The 22195-nt window shown below is 41.0% G+C and overlaps 1 protein-coding gene and 1 pseudogene across 2 annotated transcripts; both read left to right on the top strand.

The window, feature by feature from the left end:
* Positions 1-4023: 4023 nt before the first annotated feature.
* Positions 4024-12382, top strand: LOC143321979 (cytochrome P450 2F2-like; annotated as a pseudogene). The gene is made up of 11 exons (XR_013077259.1): positions 4024-4245; positions 5186-5348; positions 8767-8919; positions 9187-9347; positions 10084-10152; positions 10294-10398; positions 10537-10675; positions 11286-11371; positions 11519-11620; positions 11944-12085; positions 12195-12382. The product of XR_013077259.1 is annotated as a cytochrome P450 2F2-like (transcript).
* Positions 12383-16026: 3644 nt separating this feature from the next.
* Positions 16027-21708, top strand: LOC143321980 (cytochrome P450 2D15-like). The gene is made up of 11 exons (XM_076732794.1): positions 16027-16188; positions 17118-17280; positions 17803-17967; positions 18071-18231; positions 18616-18684; positions 19345-19449; positions 19555-19693; positions 20129-20214; positions 20378-20479; positions 21280-21421; positions 21530-21708. The coding sequence occupies exons 1-11, from the start codon at positions 16027-16029 to the stop codon at positions 21706-21708; spliced, it is 1473 nt and encodes a 490-aa protein (XP_076588909.1).
* The last annotated feature ends 487 nt before the right edge of the window (positions 21709-22195 follow it).

Genomic DNA, 22195 nt, shown 5'->3' with positions numbered 1-22195 from the left:
TTGTTTTTTTTTTGTTTTTGGGAATTTTATGTTCAGCACATTCAGCTGCATCTCACATATGAAGTGTTGAATATAATGAAGGTTTATTGTGAACATTCAAGGACGGTGATCAGCAGGAGCTTAAGCGTATGCAGAGGGAACTCAAAGTCCAGCTCAGGGAGACGAAGGAGCAGTACGGAAGGAAGCTTGAGCAGAAGTAGCAGAACAACAGCATGAGGGAGGTGTGGGACAGGATGAAGATCATCACTGGCTGCAGCTCGAAGCGGGGTGCCACCGTCGAAGGAGATGTGTAGAGAGGGAACCAGCTGAACAACTTCTTCAACAGGTTTGACCACCCCAACTCATTCGCACCTCAGAGTACTACACCCCCCTCCCCACCCTCTGCTCTCCCTCTCAACACCAGCACAGAGGAGACCATCCCCCCACTAAAATCACAGCAGCCCAGGTGTGCGGAGAGCTGAGGAGGCTTCATCCCAGCAAGGCAGCGGGTCCAGAGAGAGTATCCCCTTGACTGCTGAAGGCCTGTGCGTTGGAGCTGGGAGACCCTCTACAGTGCATTTTCAACCTGAGCCTCTAGCAGGGGAGGGTCCCTCAGCTGTGGAAAACATCCTGCATCATCCCAGTCCCAACAAGACCAGAACATGAGGAGCTGAATGACTTCAGGCCAGTAGCCCTGACATCATACGTGATGAAGACCATGCTACTGCTACACCACCTGAGGCCACAGGTGCGTCACGCCCTTGACCCTTTGCAGTTTGCTTACCAGGAGAAGGTGGGAGTTTTCCATTGGGGACAGAAAGACATGGGGACATTGATAATGGTGATGGTGATGCTTTAGAATGGACTCAGAGAATCAGAATCAGAATAAAAGACAGAACACATGACATCATAATGTCCATTCTAAACCAAGTGTATATATAGAGAGAGCTGCTTCATTTCACCAGAAGATTTCACAGTTTTCACATTGACAACACAGAAATCATTGTATCAAGATAAGTTCAGAGAACCAAACTGAGCGATCCTTGAGCATCAAACCTTTTCACTAAGTACTTCAACAGCACTGACTGTCATACTTTCACATGAAGGAACAGATGCAGTTACATCTGTAACATTTTTTATATTTTTTATAAATTAATCATTAGTTTTTCATGTTAAATCTTAATCTGCCAAGTAACTTGTAACTACAGCTGTTACACAAACATAATACAGAAAGTAGAATTTATGCCTCTGAAATGTGGTGGAATAAAACCAAAGTAGCAGAAAATGGAGCAGTACCTCAAAACTGTACTGACTGTAAAAACATTACTGATATTTAGATCTTCTATCAGAATCAGATGCCTTTATTAGTCTCCCGCTCCTGAAGGAGAAATTCCATTTCAGTTACATCCCGTCCAGGAAACACAAAAAAAAGACAGTGACACATAACAGGGGAGGACAGGAGCGGGAGAACTGTGGGTCGCACACATGGAGAGCGCCCCGTTTACTTAGATGTGAAAGAGGAAAAACAAAAAAAAGCAACTCCCAAACTAAGCTCCTGTGGGGGGGGGGGGGGGGGGCACAGTGTGGGATTAGGAAAAAAACACCTCGGCACATAAGCAACATAGTAAGACATTACAACAAAATCTCAAGGACTTGTCAGGTCAGGGTCAAGGGTATGGTGGGTGTTTCCCCCGAGGAGCAGTTCCTCAGGTGGTTGACCAGCAAAATCCATTCATGGAAGCTCCCACCATGAACTATGGACCACCACTGTTCCCAAACAACATGGTGCAGCCAGGTCACCTGTTCTACCATCAGGCTTATAGGCAGGGACAGGTATGCTACTAAGTATAGATGAGGTCATCAGGAGTAGATCAATATGTGTAGTGATACACATACAGATACAGATGAAGGCCCAAAACACATTTGAATCTTAAACCTACAGTTCACAGGTGGATGTTACTTGACCTCAAAGATCAGCTCATCTTTCATTCACAGTTGGAGCTCAGTTTTAATCAAGTTAGGACTCATTCAACGCTGCATGAATGCTTTAATAACTGGTTTAGCTTTTGGCACTGTGGTCACATGACCTTCATGTGAAAACACACTCCTGACCTCTGACTTCTGTGACCTCCACAGATGTCACAGCAGCTCATTCAAACGCTTCTTAGAGTTTATAGGGAGGGGAAATCCTGACACCTGGTGGACAGATGACACCATTGCAGCTTGTCTAATTACCTGTTCTGTGTGTGTTTGTGGAAATTTATGTTTCTCTAGCCCAGAGTCAAATTGATGACTATGATGTTGTTTGACAGGCAGTCCTAAAAGCATGTGAGTTAGCTCCAGAGAGACAGTGGTTCAGGAAACAACTTTGACAGACTTATTTTGGACTTTGCACAGCATCAAGACGCTACTTTTGATAGGTGGGAGCTAGTGCATGATTTTAAGAAGCTACTTGAGTGGACTGTGTTGGAGTAGTTCAGACAAAGCCTGCCAAAGGTCATGCAAACATACTTGAATGACATGGATGTTAAAACCTGAGGCAGCTGATAACTATGTCCTCACACATAAGATTCACTGCCTGACAAATGCAATGGTCAGGCAATAAGGACAGCTTTTGAGAAGCACCACAGCACCACCTGGTGTCCAGCAGTGAACTCCCAACACAAGGGTGACAACACAAGCATTCTGCATTCCCAGGAAACAAACGTTCTTCTTTCCTGAGAGACATCATCTGTCATTGTCACATTAAATCTAGTTGTCCAGCCCAACAGAAATAAGCATCTCATTGGTTTGAATCCAGTACAAGAACAGGTGGAAATTGTTGGTAAAGCAGACTTGGAAATGTTTGATGGCTTCCTGTCTGATGGGATGGTGGCAGTTGAGGAGGAAGGGGTGGCTGAGACTCCTGTTATGGGTCTCAGAGACACAGCATGAGGACAACGTGGTAGCTGGTAGTATAAATCTGCCTGAAACATCTGCCATGGGGATATTTGTAGCTATTAAAATTTTTGGAGGTGCTTATAGTGGCCGCCTACATGTTCGTAGTATGATGTGCTCAGGTGGGAGTGGTGCCTGAATTACTGGTGAGGGGTGTTATCTTTCTTTTAGACAATGACTTGGTTCATGACCAGGTGGTGGTAATGACCCCCTCTTGTGTCCAACTACTTGTGAGATTGCAGAGACTGTTGATTTGGAGGCGGAATATCCAGAAGTCTGCCCAGTCTCTGTAGCCACCTGTTCAAAAACTAAAGCCCTCAAGATGCTAATGTTGAGGATGACGCGGTAGCAAATGCACTAGTTCTGGAGGTGTCCAGATTATAGGACCCTCCCCAGTTGATGACAGTTGACACAGTGTTTATCAATTGGTGTGGTGCAAATCAGTTGCCAGTGTTGAATGGGTAAAACCCCTAGTGTGGTTTTTTTTCTGTCTTTGTCCTACTGGGGAGCACTCAAAACAGCACATGGACTGAAGTCTTAACAAAATGCAGTTTATTAAGAACAATAACAATAGTCTAGGCCTAGAGTCTGTACGGTCATAATCCACCTGAACATCAAGTACAGTGGGAAGCCTATGTGCAGTTAAAGCAGAATAGTTGAGGTGGGTCCTAGTCTCCCTCATATGTGCATTAAATTAACAGCCTAAGGGCACAGCCAGGGATATTCCACTCAAAATCCAGTGCGTCAATTAATTTGTAGTTTAAATTAAACACTCCAAATTCAGTAACTAATCCCAGAACAAAGAGCCCTTGCCTTCAGACAGTGCCCCAAAATCACATTTCTGTTTTCCCTGATCGGGCAGGTGTTAATCTGTGCTGCTAATCAGAAGGCACATACTCACAGGCAACAGAGTGGGGGAGGAACAGACCCAAGAAATCACACATGGAACCTCCATGGAACCAATTTCATCAGACAAAGTTTATGGTAGATTGTTGAAGCCAAAGCATTTCAGAACTTGTGCCTCTCAGGGTATCTGAACGTTTTGTTCATGTTCTCATTCACCTTTAGCACAGGCAAGCAAAGTACAAAACTGGAAGAGGCAGGGCTATGAGCTGAACAACACTTTCAAAGCAAGTGAGTCAGCTCGCCTCTTCAGACCATTCCACCATGTTTGCTTCAATTATCCTGCTATGGCTCTGCGTCTTCTTCGTCATCCTTCAGTTCAAATCCCAGAGGCCAAAGAACTTTCCACCAGGACCCCCTGCCCTGCCGATATTGGGGAACATTTTGCACCTGAGCCTTAAGAACCCCTTGAAGGACTTTGAGAAGGTAAGAAAAACACACTGAAATAAATTATGTTGCTTTTCTAGTGCTTCCACTACACTTTTTTTTAACCTATTGGCTGTAAGTGTAAGATGAAAGCATGTGTGAAAGCCACTAAAATCTTTGCACTGCATAAGTTCTGAACCGGCCAAGGTTCACTCAAATCAGCACTATTGCTGACTTCATGACGACATAACACGTGGTTGTCTGTACAGAGTTGACTGCCAGTGAACTTGGCTCATGGCCAAAGGTACAAGCCATGCGCACAGGGTGTTTTCTAACTTACACCTAATACAATGGGTTACTCCAAAGTGTTGTTAAGCCACTATCTGTGAGGAGATTTTGAGATTTCCGCTGTCCCAAGTGAGGGAATGTGGAAAGAGACACTGCTGTTGATTATTCATAAATGCAAACAAAATTCCACCCCAGAAGTCCAGAGGTGGTGGCCAAAGTTTCAGCAGTTATCTCAGTGCTGGGCAAACAAAACCAAGTTCAAGGCTACAGGACACAAGCTGTGTCTGGCAGAAAGCTCACATAATGTCCAGTGATACCTGCCACCTTGAAAACAGAGACTCAGAGCTTCCTCCTTCAGGATGGAGACTCCCCAAGAAAAGATACAATAGATTCAAATGTTCATTTTTAGTCTGTGCAATGAAGTTACTTAATTTGCACTCCAGCGACTCATCTGCACCCTTTGTAGTAACCAATAGTTATACTAGTGTCTGACTATTTTTGACCTGTTTTTGATTGATGAGTCTGCTCTGGTGTCTTGTTTTGCCATGCTGCAAGCCAAATTTCCCATGTGAGATAATGAAAACTGAACTGAACTAAGTGAGCAAATGTGTATTTGTGATTTCAGTGAATTCCCCCTTTAAAGAGTAATATCCATCTGAAATTATGTGATCATAAATGTATTTTAAGCTCTGATGTGTTATCTTTGTCCCAGCTGAGGAAGTCTTATGGAAATGTCTACAGTGTGTTCATCGGTTCCAAACCAGCTGTAGTCATCAATGGGGTGAAGGCCATAAAGGAAGCGTTGATGAACAATGCCAATGAGTTTGCTGGACGACCCCATGACCTATTTGTCAGTGATACCACCCAGATGAAAGGTAAAATAGACATGAAATGTCATAGTGCAGAGAATGTGTTATTCAACCTATTTTTTTTTTTTTAAGTCATTGGACATTCACACAATATTTGTCAGCAATGTGTTTCTTTGTTTACGTGTACTCTATGCATTGATGGTATTGTTACCAGTATAATAACACATCTTGATCTAAAGGTGGGGAAAAGAGGAAAAAATGAAGGCAAGAGTTAGAGTTCGATGGAGTTCACTTTGAGCATATATTTGTTTGTGCAATAGGCTACTCAGTTTGCCAGAAAAAGGGAGGTAGGGCTGTAACTGATACCAGTTAACAATCAGACAGTCAATGGAAAAAATGAAGGCGAGAGTTAAAGTTTGTTGGAGTTCACTTTGAGCATATATTTGTTTGTGCAATAGGCTACTCAGTTTGCCAGAAAAGGGAGGTAGGGCTGAAACTGAAAACAGTTAACAATCAGGCAGTTAATTGAAAAAAGGAAAAAATGAAGGCAAGAGTTAGAGTTCGTTGGAGTTCACTTTGAGCATATATTTGTTTGTGCAATAGGCTACTCAGTTTGCCAGAAAAGGGAGGTAGGGCTGAAACTGAAAACAGTTAACAATCAGGCAGTTAATTGAAAAAATGAAGGCAAGAGTTAGAGTTCGTTGGAGTTCACTTTGAGCATATATTTGTTTGTGCAATAGGCTACTCAGTTTGCCAGAAAAAGGGAGGTAGGGCTGTAACTGATACCAGTTAACAATCAGACCGTCAATGGAAAAAAATGAAAGCAAGAGTTAAAGTTCGTCTGAGTTCACTTTGAGCATATATTTGTTTGTGCAATAGGCTACTCAGTTTGCCAGAAAAGGGAGGTAGGGCTGAAACTGAAACAGTTAACAATCAGGCAGTTAATTGAAAAAATGAAGGCAAGAGTTAGAGTTCGTTGGAGTTCACTTTGAGCATATATTTGTTTGTGCAATAGGCTACTCAGTTTGCCAGAAAAAGGGAGGTAGGGCTGTAACTGATACCAGTTAACAATCAGACCGTCAATGGAAAAAAATGAAGGCAAGAGTTAAAGTTCGTCTGAGTTCACTTTGAGCATATATTTGTTTGTGCAATAGGCTACTCAGTTTGCCAGAAAAGGGAGGTAGGGCTGAAACTGAAAACAGTTAACAATCAGGCAGTTAATTGAAAAAATGAAGGCAAGAGTTAGAGTTCGTTGGAGTTCACTTTGAGCATATATTTGTTTGTGCAATAGGCTACTCAGTTTGCCAGAAAAAGGGAGGTAGGGCTGTAACTGATACCAGTTAACAATCAGGCAGTTAATTGAAAAAATGAAGGCAAGAGTTAGAGTTCGTTGGAGTTCACTTTGAGCATATATTTGTTTGTGCAATAGGCTACTCAGTTTGCCAGAAAAGGGAGGTAGGGCTGAAACTGAAACAGTTAACAATCAGGCAGTTAATTGAAAAAATGAAGGCAAGAGTTAGAGTTCGTTGGAGTTCACTTTGAGCATATCTTTGTTTGTGCAATAGGCTACTCAGTTTGCCAGAAAAAGGGAGATAGGGCTGTAACTGATACCAGTTAACAATCAGACAGTCAATGGAAAAAAATGAAAGCAAGAGTTAAAGTTCGTCTGAGTTCACTTTGAGCATATATTTGTTTGTGCAATAGGCTACTCAGCTTGCCAGAAAAGGGAGGTAGGGCTGAAACTGAAACAGTTAACAATCAGGCAGTTAATTGAAAAAATGAAAGCAAGAGTTAAAGTTTGTTGGAGTTCACTTTGAGCATATCTTTGTTTGTTCAATAGGCTACTCAGTTTGCCAGAAAAAGGGAGGTAGGGCTGAAACTGAAAACAGTTAACAATCAGGCAGTTAATTGAAAAAATGAAAGCAAGAGTTAAAGTTCGTCTGAGTTCACTTTGAGCATATATTTGTTTGTGCAATAGGCTACTCAGTTTGCCAGAAAAGGGAGGTAGGGCTGAAACTGAAACAGTTAACAATCAGGCAGTTAATTGAAAAATTGAAGGCAAGAGTTAGAGTTCGTTGGAGTTCACTTTGAGCATATCTTTGTTTGTTCAATAGGCTACTCAGTTTGCCAGAAAAGGGAGGTAGGGCTAAAACTGAAAACAGTTAACAATCAGGCAGTTAATTGAAAAAATGAAAGCAAGAGTTAAAGTTCGTCTGAGTTCACTTTGAGCATATATTTGTTTGTGCAATAGGCTACTCAGTTTGCCAGAAAAGGGAGGTAGGGCTGTAACTGATACCAGTTAACAATCAGGCAGTTAATTGAAAAAATGAAAGCAAGAGTTAAAGTTCGTCTGAGTTCACTTTGAGCATATATTTGTTTGTGCAATAGGCTACTCAGTTTGCCAGAAAAGGGAGGTAGGGCTGAAACTGAAACAGTTAACAATCAGACAGTCAATGGAAAAAAATGAAAGCAAGAGTTAAAGTTCGTTGGAGTTCACTTTGAGCATATCTTTGTTTGTGCAATAGGCTACTCAGCTTGCCAGAAAAAGGGAGGTAGGGCTGTAACTGAAAACAGTTAACGATCAGACAGTTAATCAGTCAGCGACCTTGTTTACATGTACACAGAGAAACTCATTTATGCAATATTTATTCTCAGTCCTGAGGAAAAACAGCTGACCTATCCCTATCCAGCAGGTCTACACATCGTTCTAATAGGCCGACTTTTCTTGTCACTGCAACTCTCAACTTGATCCCAGTTAATATGTTGGCAGCATCTGTCTTGCACAACATCTGGCTGCCAGTCTGTCTGTCTGCCACAACTTTGTCAAAGTTCATTATTGAGAGTAGGAATACATCAGATGGGAATGGAGAGATAGCATCCATCACCATCAATATGAAATTTTGTAACTGTAATAGGACCCATAAGACAACATATTATTGTGACCTATATATATCAGCATATACATTCATTCATTCATTCATTCATTCATCTTCTATACCCGCATATCCCTTTCGGGGTTGCGGGGGGCTGGAGCCTATCCCAGCTAACAATGGGCAAGAGGCGGGGTACACCCTGAACCGGTCGCCAGCCGATCGCAGTCAGCATATACAGTATATGTTTATTTCCCAACTCCATTTCTGCCCTTGCAAAGCCCCCCCGTCCCATTTTAAGTACCCCCACTGTGTTTGGGTACTTGGCGTCATTGGAAAGATAACACTGAAACAGATGTGGGACACAGAGGCCCCCCAGTACACCTAGGAATTAGGGTTAGGGTTAATTTCCTCTAGGCTAGCAGGTAGTGATGTAACTGCTGATCAAAAAACTTTTCTGCCTCAAGTGATCCTAGTTCCTAGTCTTTGCCTCTACCATAATGTGAAATAGCTGTTGCATATTATTTTTGAACTGTGATATTTTGAGAAAGTGTTCCACGAGATGACCTGTAATCTCACACTGTATGCTCTTTGTGAAACTACACCTGTTGTAGGAGTAATTCTGGCAGATTATGGCTCTAGTTGGAAGGACCATCGTCGCTTTGCTCTGATGACCTTGAGGAACTTTGGTCTGGGGAAGAATTCCATGGAGGAGAGGATTCATGGGGAGATACAGTACATCGTAAATACACTGGAAAAGAGCATTGGTATGTCATCCGTAGGTCCAGGGTTGACTTTAGTCAGTGACATTGACATCTGCACCACAAATATTCTAATATTTATTCAGAATATTCCAAGGTGTATGGAAATGGATTTTACAGAGTCCTTTTTAAAGAGGCCCTCTTCCACTCCCTGCTCACTGCATGAGCTTGTGTTGCCACATTGAATTTGTATTGTGTTATAGTTAGTTAAATGTTCTTTTCTATTCTTGTTTGATGCCGTGTCATACTTTATCTACATTGTCTATTTTACAGGCAAAACCTTGAGTCCTCAACTTATGTTTCACAACGCGGCCTCCAACATCATCTGTCAGGTTCTGTTCGGTAGACGTTACGAGTATGACGACGATTTCATCAAAGTAATTGTTCAGTGCTTCACTGAGAATGCCAGGATAGCCAATGGACCATGGGCTATGGTGAGTCAAAGCATGTTCCGAGGGTACCGACCCTGGCTCAAAGGCTAAAGGTCTACAGCCTTGCTAACAGCTCTATGAAGCTGTACATAGGCACAGTTGTGCTTTGAGCTAAATGGTCAAAGTACAACTAACATGCTCACAGTGGCAATACTAATATGCTGATCTTTAGCACAGGTAGTGTCTAAGCACGCTAACTTGTTTATTAGCTGATGGGAATACCATTCATTTTGCTGGTTTTTGATTGTATTAGGTATTTGAAAGTAATAGACAAATCGTGACCAGATGATGAGTCCAGAGCAATAGTCAGAGGATCATCAAAGCTATTACACTTAATCCTTAGGGGAACAGAATCTCTATACAAACCTTCATGGTAATCCATTCAATAATTGTCACTTAAAACCACAAACATGAACCTCGTGGTGGCATTAGAAGAAAAGCCAGGACATCAGGTGTTTTAAAAAAAAAAAACCTAGGATACCTGAACTCCTGCACTTGAGACTTCTGGAATTGAGTGGAACATTTTTTGTGAGAGAGAACATGGTGCTGATAAGTATGTCGTACTCACCTGCACAGTGCACCAGGGCACATTGAAGATTAGGGTTTGGATTAGAGGGCTTTGTCACCTCATTCAACTGTTGCTTATCTGTTTAGAGCAATTCATACCAGAAAGCAGAATCAGCATGTTTTAATTCAAATAAACTGATTCATTTTTTTTTTAAATTATTATTATTCACAGATATATGACTCTTTTCCCATGATTCGTAAGCTGCCACTGCCCTTCAACAAGGCCTTCAAGAATATTGAGGTATGTTAACTGAAAAAAAAATAATGGAAAAAAAAAAAGCCTGAATTAAAAATTAAATGTAAAAATTATCTTGAAATATGAACATCAATAGCACAATGGTTTCTTTTTTTTTTGCTAACTACTACTACTACTGACTTTCAGATTTGTCAGAAACTTGCAAAAGGCTTGCTGACTGAGCACAAGAAAACCAGAGTCTCCGGAGAGCCACGAGACTTTGTTGACTGCTATCTGGATGAAATGGAAAAGGTGTGTGTATAAGGGGTTAAAAGACTCTTACTACAAAACATTTGCATGTTTGGTGTTGAGTGTGTGTTCATCAGTAAGGTATAATTATATTTAATGTGTGTCTGTCTGAAAAAAAAAAACCCATTCCCCTCTTTTTAGAGAGGCGATGATGGTTCCTCATTTTCAGAAGACCAGCTGAGTATGTACGCACTAGATCTTCACTTTGCTGGTACTGACACTACCTCCAACACCCTGCTTACGGGTTTCCTCTACCTTATGACCCACCCACACATACAAGGTATGCCTGCACCTGTAAATATGGTTATTGCTTTACTGTCATTGGCTCCATAGCTCTACCAAGGTCAGATAAAATTTGTATCCACACATCCATCTTTTTTTTTTCTTTTTTTTTTGTTTTTGTTTTGCACCAAGGAATTCTTTCTATGAAGTCATAAACAAAATAGACATTTTTCACAGAAGACATGTCAAAATATCTGCTGTGGAAAAGGCCTAGCAGTGACAAGACCAATATAAAGAGCTCAAGGCTTTTTAATGAGAATATGGACAAAGCATATGTATGTATCTGTTCTATGTGCTATGTATCCATGCAGCACATGTATTGGCAGGGTTCTCATTACCCTCCAAGATTCTTGCAAGAACAAAGAGGTGGTCCCCAGAGCAAAAACTGCATTTTTTATCCTTGATCTAAGGCCCAATAATTACCTTCAGTCTCCTTTCCAGCAATGTAGCGTTGTCTTTCCAACATAGGCCTCTTTCACAGAAGACAATTTCACATGTCACAGTATGAAAAGCACAGGTGTAAAAAATCCTTTTAATCCTCTGTAACAGAAGTAGGGTGTTGCTAACAGTTATCTTATTCCTCTGCCCCCCTTTGCTGTATCTCACAGAACGTTGTCAACAGGAGATAGACAAGGTGTTGGAAGGGAAGGACCAAGTCACTTTCAATGACAGACACCACATGCCTTATGTTCAGGTATATCAGATTTCTCAGATTTCGCTTTCATGTCATGCATTTACATGGATTTAGGTGGGTTGGGTACGTTGAAGTCCTTGCCACTTTGCTTATATTAGAGGCCCTCTAATATACACCGAGCGTTTTTTTAAACGTGTCTTCATGCAGGCAATGATCCATGAAGTGCAGAGGATAGCTAACACTGTCCCACTGAGTGTCCCACATGCTACGACTAAAGATACAGAGCTCACGGGATATTCCATTCCCAGGGTAAGAAGCAACTGGTGTTGAAAAGATTTTGGCAATGGTGACAGTAGAGTTAAGTGATGTGGTAAGAAGCCTCACAGGACTGTATGACTTTTTTGTGGAAATCTTAATTTGTACCAATGTTGCAAATCTAATTCGTATTTAATCACAATTTACTCTATTTCACTGATTGTAAGAAAACAGTGGTGTCTTTCAGTGTAGGCAATAAATTATCATCCTGTTTGTACCATTCTTAAGTAACAGCACAAATATTAAATATAAACCTCTTACAAATACGTTCTGCCTTCCTCTGTGCCTTTTCTTCTTTTGCTTTAATTTCTCCCCAGGGTACACTGATCCTTCCTAACCTGAGCTCTTTGCTTAGTGAGGAGGGACAGTGGAAGTACCCCCATGAATTCAACCCTGAAAATTTCCTCAATGACCAGGGAGAATTTGTTAAACCAGAAGCCTTCATGCCTTTCTCTGCAGGTATGAGCACAAAAAATGAACAGTATGTTTCTCATTGTATCCCACCTGCAGTGGTGTGCCCAGATATGTAACCGTTGTAGATGACTTTGAGGTCTCCTTTGTGTCTTAGGTCCTCGTATGTGTCTCGGAGAGGGTCTGGCTCGTATGGAGCTCTTCCTCATTATGGTGACGCTGTTGAGGAAGTTTAAGTTCATTTGGCCTGAGGGTGCAGGAGAGCCAGACTACACACCAATCTATGGGGTTACTCTGACTCCCAAACCCTATCACATGAAGATCCAACTCAGGGCAGCTCAGTAAGGAGGTCTGCAGACACATGGCAGAAGCAGAGGAGGCTGACCCAGGTTTACACCAGCAGCCATTAATTCCAACAGAGGGTTTGTGGTCCTACCCTTCATGGTAGTTAACAATACACATAGTGAAATGTGCCAAAAGGTGGGCAAGCTGATTTATGGAAGCCCAGAATTAATGACAGTTGATATTTTGAGCAATCATTTGGTCTTGAAGCCATGTTTTTAGTCTAGTGTGTCACATTCCTTTTTAATAATGTAATACTAGTGAGAATAGAATAGTGATTTAATTGTGTGCATTTATGAGATGAAAAAATAAAATGTAATATCAACAAAATCTTATCAGTCTTCCCATTTTGTCTGTTTTTTTTTTTTTGTTTGTTTTGTTTTGTTTTTAATAGACTATATGTTATACACCAAATAGAAAAATAAATAAATGGATACAGTGGAAAGGCATTATGGTCTCAACCGCAGCCTGAAAGAGTTGACTGTGTTCTCAAAAATTACCTTATGGTAGAATCAACAAAATGTCACAGTGTCAGTAAAACCGTGTAAACTTGGTTGTTTTGCATGAACAATGGGAGACAAAAGGCTTCATAAATGTGCTGCATTTTTACTGTGGGACTGCTCTAATGGATGCAGGCTACCTGATGAATGTAATTCAGTACATTTTATAAAGTTAAACACAACATAAACAAGTCAAACCAGCATGTATTATATATTTTGAACCAACCATGAAGTGCACTGTGTTAGACTGAAGTGTAATATTTTTCTTCTGTTTTTTTCTGCTTTCTTAAAAAGTGAGTGACAAGTTATCCTGGTTTAACCATAGACTGTATACAAAGTAAGCAATTTGTATATTAAAACAAATTGCGTTAAAGTGTGACACAAAATGTTAGTTTTAAGTATTTAGTATGCTAATCAACTTGGACAGAATCTTCATCTCTGTCACTGCCTCCAGAGAGTCCCACCTAACTCGTCCTCCAATCGCTGAGTTGGCATCTCTTGCTGTCACACTCTGGCCCCAGAACACAGTAGCACAAACTGTCTCACTGGCTACCACAGACTGGTAGAACATTTGCAGCATCTTTTTGCAAACACTGTAGCCTCTGAGCCTCCGCAGGGAGTAGAGCTGACTCCGGCCCTTGTGTCACCCAACCCACTCCAGCCTGTCTTCCATGTGAATTCCTGCATAAGTCCTGCATAAGGCCCCTTGTCAGCACCTTTGTCTTGGTTATGTTCATTTGCAGAGGGTCCAATCTGCACCACCCAACAAAGTCATCCACCAGGCCTATTTTCCTCCTTCTGTTATCCAATGATACATTCCACAATAGCAAGGTCATTAGAAATCTCCTGCAGATGGCATGACCTGCCAGAGATCAGAGTACAAGGTATAAACAGAAGTGGGAGAGGACAGTGTGGCGGATTTTTTGGTAAATACTTATGCTCAGAATAAGTGCACGCCCAGAGTAGACAGGCACACAGCCAGTCATGTCCAGGCAAGTCTAGACATGCCCATACAATGCCCATATTCCTTTGTTTTATTTTTGTAACTGAGCTGGGCTGGGACATCAATAGTTACAGAAAACATCATCAAATAAACAGGTGGTCAAGGAGAAGTACTTGGCAACAGGCCAACAATAGACCCCAAGCAAGATATAATGGTGGAAATCCCCAGGTATGTCAAATAAAAAAGAAGGTTAAGGGAGGCTCCTGAGATGAAAGTTTTGCTGTGTTGCATGCTTATACAACCAAATTTACAGAATCACACCAGACTGTGCCTGAATCTTTGTTTTACTTTGTCTTCATCTGAACTGAGTAATTAAGTGACTGATAGACATTGAGAAAGTATTACAAATCACATGTTGTGGAAAGATCTGAAGAGCAATTGGTCCATCTGAAGACTTTTTTATGACAACAGACCCCAAGGGGGGCATCTGTGTTGCTCATCACAGTTCCTTAGTCTTACAAACTGTGGCCTGCTAAAACTGTTTAAACTGTTCAAAATGTCTTATGACTCTGCGGTGGCATCTGCAGTTTTCTACGCAGTGATCAGCTGGGGCTGTGGAAGCTCCGTGAGGGACAGGTCAGGACAAACTGACAAACTGGTCAGGAGAGCTGGCTCTGTCCTGGACTGCCCTCTGGACACTATCGACGAGGTGGGTGAGAGGAGGATGTTAGCCAGGCTGACATCGATCATGGACAACCCATCCCACCCCCTGCATAAGACAGTAAGGGATTTAAGCAGCTCTGTCAGTAGCAGACTGCTGCATCCAGTGTGTAAGAAAGAACGCTGCTGCAGGTCCTTCATCCCAACAACTGTCAGACTGTTTAACTCCAGCATCACGTAATGTAGCTCTGTGCTGATGCTGTCTTTCTTAATTCTACATCATAAACTCACTTTGTTTTGCACTACTGCTTTCAACACTAATATATGCTCACGTTATCCATTTCATCTGGTGCAATTTCTAAGTTATATATTTCTCTCAACTGTGCAGTAAAACTATTTATTATCCATATCGGCAACAGTACTTTTATAATCTGTATATATTGTGCATAAACATAGTCCCATACTATATCTCAAGTGCAATACTATTTCTTAAGTGCAATACAACAATATGACATTAGAAGTTTTCTCATAAGAATATTGGCAAGAATACATTTTATGGCAGTAGGATTTTTATGGCATTTACTACTTTTATTTTTCCTAATCAGCACAAATGTACATAAACATAGTGGTTGTTCTATTCTGGATCCTGTATACTTTTTTATTTTTACACCTTTATGCCACTGTGCTTGCTCTTTGTAATACTTGCTGGCTGTGACGACTGAATTTTCCCAGTGTGGGATCAATAAAGTCTTATCTTAAAAGGGTCATATGGGTGGTGAGAGTTATACTATATTGTGTGAGTTTTAAGAGTTTTTGAGCATTATTCAAAGCTACAAGACTAGAGGTTGACTTGAAACAAGGGATGACAAGGGATGTTTGTGTTGCTTTGTGGTTGTTCTATGTCTCTCTTGAGTTGTTTTTGAATCTCAAAAGCAGGACCAAACCAGAGAGTTCTCTTCAGCTCAAAATTGAAGGAATCCATATTTTTGAATGAGTATGAGATAAAGTCTAAATGATCCATCAAAGTAATTGAGTCAATACCTGAACCTTTCAGAAACTTGGGAAGTTCTTCACAACTGAAACTGAACAATATTTTTATGGCAATGCAAGTGTGCTGGGTATTGATGGTAAATGCAACATTAGGAGCCTGGGAAGTTGTTCATGTTCAAGAGGACTGAGGATTGAGACGTGTCCAATCAGGAACAAAAATATCTCTAAAAGTTTTATTGCTTTATTTGTTGTGTCTCTGACAACTGTTGTGATCAGACTCTTATCTGCTTGCTGCTGCAGATATTTATGGTGGCTCTGAGGGTCAAAACACAACCACATTTCACAAAACACAATGTTTCACAAAGCAACATTTCACACATGACAACACACAAAATTTTTGATCCTTACACGTAGGTTTTCAGGTCAAATCAGGTTATACAATGAACTTGATGCAGTCCTCTCTGTAGGTCACATGACCGTGCAAAGGTTGTGTGTTTATAAAGTTGAAATACTGGCAGAGGAGAGAGTAGGATCATTAGAATCACAGCTTCATCATGTTCGCATCTGTGGCTCTGCTCTTGGCGGTTGTTCTGCTCTTGCTGCTCCTGGGTCAGAACCGCAGGCCCAAAAATTTCCCTCCAGGCCCCCGGCCCATCCCCATCATTGGAAACCTGCTGGACCTCAATCTGGAGAACCCCATTGCAGATCTGAACAGGGTAACGCTGAATGATTGTTACCATCACAATTATTTGAGATTTAATAACCTAAATTGGTAAAATTCAAGAGAGCATCATATTGAAAAAGTGGTGATTATTTTTGCCTCTGTGCTTTTGCTATGTGTTCATACTGTATGTGTCCTAGTTTACATGATCTCTGTTTTTATAGATTTAGCTAGAGATTGGGAAAATTGTTGATTTTACTCACTGGATAGATTTAATGTAATAGCCTTTGTTTCACACCAGTGGTAGAAAGTGCGATGCTGCTGTTGTTCTTAACCCAAAATGACCCAAGACACTCATCTTGGGTGACTTGGGTCACGGTGACTGTTATCACATACAAGCCGATTCTAAAAAGGTAGGCTGCTGTGTTAAACATAAATAGAATAGAGCAGTGGTTCCCAACCTTTTTTCCTTGAAGCCCCCCTTGCCTGTGTCCAAGACAAGCCATGCCCCCCAACCCCAACTCCTACCTCCATACATGCACTAAAAGAATAAATTGATTAATTACAAACTTTTTATTGCAAAATAAACAGCAGTTGTAGGTTTTTGTTCTTATCCAGTTAGGTGTGTTATTGGGATTTTATAAACTTAATTTGCACAACCATAATTTTGGTAACCTGACAACTGCAGATAAAATTGTGCACACCCCCTGTGATCTCGCACAGTGCAGGGCGCGGACCCCAGGTTGGGAACCACTGGAATAGAGTGTGATAACATACTCAATAAAAAACAATATGTTTAATATTTTACCTCATCACTCACTTCATTGATATGTGTAAATATGCTTATTCTTAAAGCCTTTTCTTAACAAAACATTAACGAAAACATCTTAATAATTCACTCATTCTAGAATCTGATGGTTGTGCTGAATAAAGGTCAATCACCTATGCCCCTGTAACAATAATCTCCTGTGCCTTTGTCCCCAGTTGGCCAAACGCTATGGTAATGTCTACAGCATGTTCATTGGTCCCAGGCCTGCAGTCATCATCAATGGGGTGCAGGCCTTGAAAGAAGCCCTGGTCAACAAAGCTGCTGACTTCTCTGGCAGACCACAAAACCTGATGATCAATCATGCAGTACAAGTGAAAGGTACAGAGGGACCATTTGACTTTCTGTGTGTTTGTCTCTGCAGAGGGATTTCTGATTCATGGTACACGCCGTTCCATTGTAATAAATATGGTGTCCTGCCACTCTGTGCCAGTTTGGATTAATGTCAATGGTGTCGTAATCAAGATAGTCAAATAGTAATTTATTATACTCAGTGGCATATCACCAAAATCTGTGCCCCATACACACATAGCCTCCCCCTTCCCCTTTTAATACATGCATTGTCTTACCTATACATATAACTGTATCAACAAGTAAACACATGTACCTGCAGTGTGTTACATTTACTGACTTTTATTACTAACGACAGAAATGGAATTCATTGGAGTCAACTTTTTATTTGGAGAATTAAGGTGTTTGCTCTTGATGTCATCACATTCCCAGCATCTACTGGAGGCTCAAGCGGTTGTTTATAATAATGTGGAGGTTAAACCTTGACTGAAACTTCATTCAGTGCATGAAAGTGAGTCCTTGTAAGCTCTAAATTCACCCTTTTGCATGCAGCTCATGCTCCTGGAGTGGCTCTAGCAGATTATAACAATGTATGGAAAGAGCAACGACGCTTTGGTCTGATGACCCTGAGAAACTTTGGCCTTGGGAAACAGCTCATGGAGCAGAGCATCCTGGACGAGACAGAACGCATCATGAAGATACTGGAGCAGAGTGTCGGTACGTCTACTCTGTGAACACGGTACAAATTTGGCTAAACACTGATATTAAGCAGATGTCTTCTAGGATCTAGGATCTATCACTGTTCATGTTGTTCTTCCAGGTAAGACGATGAATCCTAAACACCTGTTCCACAGTGCAGCCTCCAACATCATCTGCGGAGTTCTGTTTGGAATGCAGTTCAACTATGACGATGACCTCTTGAAGGATTTTGTTAACTTTTTTTATGACAGCTCCAAAATGATCAACGGGCCCTGGAGTATGGTGAGTCGCATTTTTGACAACAAAACCACTGAATAAATATCATCACAACTATAAATCTTCAGTAAATATAATATGTAAACTTGCTCCCTAAAACAGTGTGACATAGATGATCGATACTGAACTGTTATGTTTAAGTAGAATGGTCAGCATTAGCTAATTTATAATATGTGCAAGAATAAAAAGAAGTGGATTCAGATCTCAGTACTTCAGAACTTTGTACCTTTATTAATGTTACATAATTAAGTCATTTCGCCAATCAACCAATTTATCAATTGTTACTGAGCACTGCAGGAAAATGTCTTGTCTTTGAATCAGATGTGAGATGATTGGGAAAAGTGCGTCTTAATACTTAAAGCTAATTTTTCATTTTTCTCTCCCACACAGATTTATGACACTATTCCCCTGGTACGCAACCTGCCACTGCCCTTCAACAAAGTCTTTCAATTGTTCAAGGTATGTTTTCTGAAACACTTCAATGTCTGCTACAAGGCACATAATGACTGATGGGTTAAACTTATAGCAAGTGGCTCTATGAGGCTGCTCTGAGCTAAATGCTACTGTCAGCATGCTAACATGCCCACAGGGAGAAGCTTAACATGGGAAGGAAGGAAGGTAGGAAGAAGGAAAAGTTAAGGGAAAAAGACATCAACTAATGAAACGAATAGGAGAGAAAGAATGAATGTACTGTAGTGAAGTTGGCAGCAGGGTGATACATGATTAGTACGTCATGACTGACTGACTGACTGACTCAGGCTCTGCAGTAAAGTGAAGGGACTTTGCAGAATGACACAGTTCTAACTTAATGGAGCTGCAGAGAGATTTGAATAAGGACGACAACATGAGTTTAATTACATCTTTAAGTGCTTAAAACAGCAAAACTTCACAAGGCTGCTGAATAACACTGATATCATGTTACTGAATATGGAATGCCAGGAAATTAGAGTCTCATATACTGTAAAATCCCTGTGTCAAGATTTTTTGGCTTCACATTGATCAGTACATTACAAAAATAAAAAGTTGTGGCCCCGGAAAACAAAGCATCACTATGTGTCCTTGAGAAACCTTGAATTGTTTATTTAAAACATTTCTAAACTGCAAACTTCTTCTTGCCAGTCTGCACGTGAAAAACGTTCGGAGTTGATGGTTGAGAGCAAAAAGACCAGAGTTCCTGGTAAACCACGACATTTCATTGACTGCTACCTGGATGAAATTGATAAGGTGTGTGTGTCTAGCATGGTGTTGACCGTTCAGACATTTTAGCTGCAGTGGTGTTGACAGAATGAACAGTGTTCACCCACTCTTTCTCTCTGCCTGCCTTCAAAGAGAGGAAACGATGGCTCGTCATTTTCTGAAGACCAGCTTTGTTCATATCTCATGGATCTTCACTTTGCTGGGACAGACACGACCGCCAACACCGTACTCACTGCCTTCCTCTACCTAATGAATTATCCAGAGGCACAGGGTATGTCTGTCCATCGTCTGTCACTCTCCACTTGACGCAGCCCTGCGAGAGGCATGGCTCTCCAGATGACAGAGTCCAGCAATCTGAAATATCAGTCTGAATAATATCAGTATTTTGAACATTTTTGTGGTTTGTAGCTTGCAGCTAATGTATTCTAATGACTTTGATGATCCCCTTACTTTTTGTCTAATGCCACCGTTGGACAGACATTTGTAGTTCTGAGTGAAATATTTCTTTTTTAATTGTTATTATTTACTTATTTTAATTTGTCCAATACCTTTGGTTTATGACCAAATACCTGAAATACCAATGACATTCCCATTGGCCTCAACAGTTCAGGCTGATATGTAGCACATAAAGATAAATCTTGCAGAGTTTTCTCTTGCTGTCTCACTCTTCGTCTCCTGCGGTCCATGCTGTCTCTGTATTCCTCAGAGCGATGTCAGAAGGAAATCGACAGAGTTCTGGATGGGAAGGATTACGTCAGCTTTGAATGCAGGAACCAGATGCCATATGTGCAGGTATAAAGATTACTGGGTCATATTCAAATCAATATTTAAACCTCTATTTTGTGTGTGATATTTTGAATTTTTAAATGCTATGACGTGTGAAATCGGTTATTTTACATATGTGGGACTTACACTTCTACAGTGTGATGCTCTGACAGCTGTCTCTGTCATGCAGGCCGTCCTTCATGAGGTCCAGAGGTTGGCTAACACTCTTCCTCTCAGTCTTTTCCACTGCACCACTAAAGACACGGAGCTAATGGGATACTCCATACCCAGGGTAAGAATAAAATATCAATTGTCAATGTAATATCCCTCATAGCACTAAAGGAAAAGAGTTGAAAATTCTCTGTCCCCAATCTTGAGTGACGACAACTGACGCTAAATATTCCTGTATACCCAGTGGTGAGTCCATCCTTACAACCACATTTACATGTAATTCTGTGAAGGACTGTTCAAAGCTACAGAACCACATATTAACATTCAGTTCAGGTTGATTTCATCAGTTCATCTTGTTTTTGCTTCAGCAGATACTGAGTATGCTGCACAAAATACCATCAAGGCTTTTCAAAAGTTAAGAAATGTTGGCCACAACAATGCATTACATTTGAGGGTGTAATCAAGAGTATAAGAAGTTAAATGAATTGTGTAAGAAATGCTCACCTCCCCGTGGTTTGTTCTGTGCTTGAGCCTCCACTTCTGTCACCACTTCCTAAAACCTCTGAAAAATAAATATCTGCAAGGACGATTTTTCTGCAAGAATATATATTTTGAACATTAAATCTAGCTTCTAGAATTTTGTACAAACACTGTGAAATCCAGTGCCGTTACAGTAGAACAGTTCATAGCACAGTCCAGTACTAACAACAGTTCAATTAATGCCGCGTTGAAGAGTGTAAATAGGCAAACCCAACTCAATATTACATGCTGGAAGTGCCATCAGCTGCTTATGATTAAGAAGAAGAATGTGTGTGAATGAAAGGATGAAGGGAAAGTGTCTGATTTTCATATCCAGCGGAATCATAGTTATGTGTTTACATTTTAATAGCCTTCGTCTCCTCTTTGTTTATTGCTCTTCAGGGAACCGTTGTCATCCCCAACCTGCACTCAGTGCTGAATGAGGAGGGACAGTGGAAATCCCCCCACGGATTCCACCCTGAAAACTTCCTCAATGAGAAGGGCGAGTTTGTGAAGCCAGAGGCTTTCACGCCTTTCTCTGTCGGTGAGTGAAAATGAGTCCATGAGATAGACTGAAAGATTAATTGGAGGTTTGACTGAGGAAATATCATTAGGTCATAGAAAATATATATGTGAGTATCTCTACCTGCAGGTCCTCGTACGTGTCTTGGAGAAGGTCTGGCTCGAATGGAACTCTTCCTCATCGTTGTGACTCTGCTGAGGAGGTTTAAGTTCATCTGGCCTGAGGATGCAGGAGAGCCAGACTACACTCCTATTTTTGGAGCGACCCAGACCCCTAAACCGTATTCCATGAAGCTTCAACTCAGATAGACTACTGAGAGAAACAATTCAGACAGAGATCAGCCTAATACCACAATTTACTGAATCATTGAACAAAATTCAACTTTTCAACATAAAACCAGTCTTGATTAAAGTTACATTCATCAATATTTTTCTGAGTAATGGATCAAACTGACTTCGAGAACATGAGGGGGCTCACTGGCAGAGACCAATCTACAGAGAATCTTCACCAACGTTGCAGTTTCCTTCAGCTTTGTCGAGCTTTATTGTGTCTTCCAGCTTGTTGTTTTGGTTTTACAGCACACGGCTTTGGTTGGTTTAGTCCCACGGTTCACATCAACCCTAGTTTACTGCATACAGCTGCTGCTTACAGCCATTTACTTGTCCAGCACCAGACAGCAAACAGCCAGAGTTAGTGACTGGTTGCTGAATGTCGTGGAGCACTTACAGTAGCAGCTGAACTAAGACTCAGCATTGGACTTACATTCAGCAGGATACCAGAAACACAACGGATTCA

This window comes from Chaetodon auriga, chromosome 6 (genome assembly GCF_051107435.1).
Source record: "Chaetodon auriga isolate fChaAug3 chromosome 6, fChaAug3.hap1, whole genome shotgun sequence".
In the NCBI taxonomy this organism is placed as follows: Eukaryota; Metazoa; Chordata; class Actinopteri; order Chaetodontiformes; family Chaetodontidae; genus Chaetodon; species Chaetodon auriga.
The sequence above is the reverse complement of the archived record's forward strand: the minus strand, read 5'-3'. Positions and strand labels throughout refer to the sequence as shown.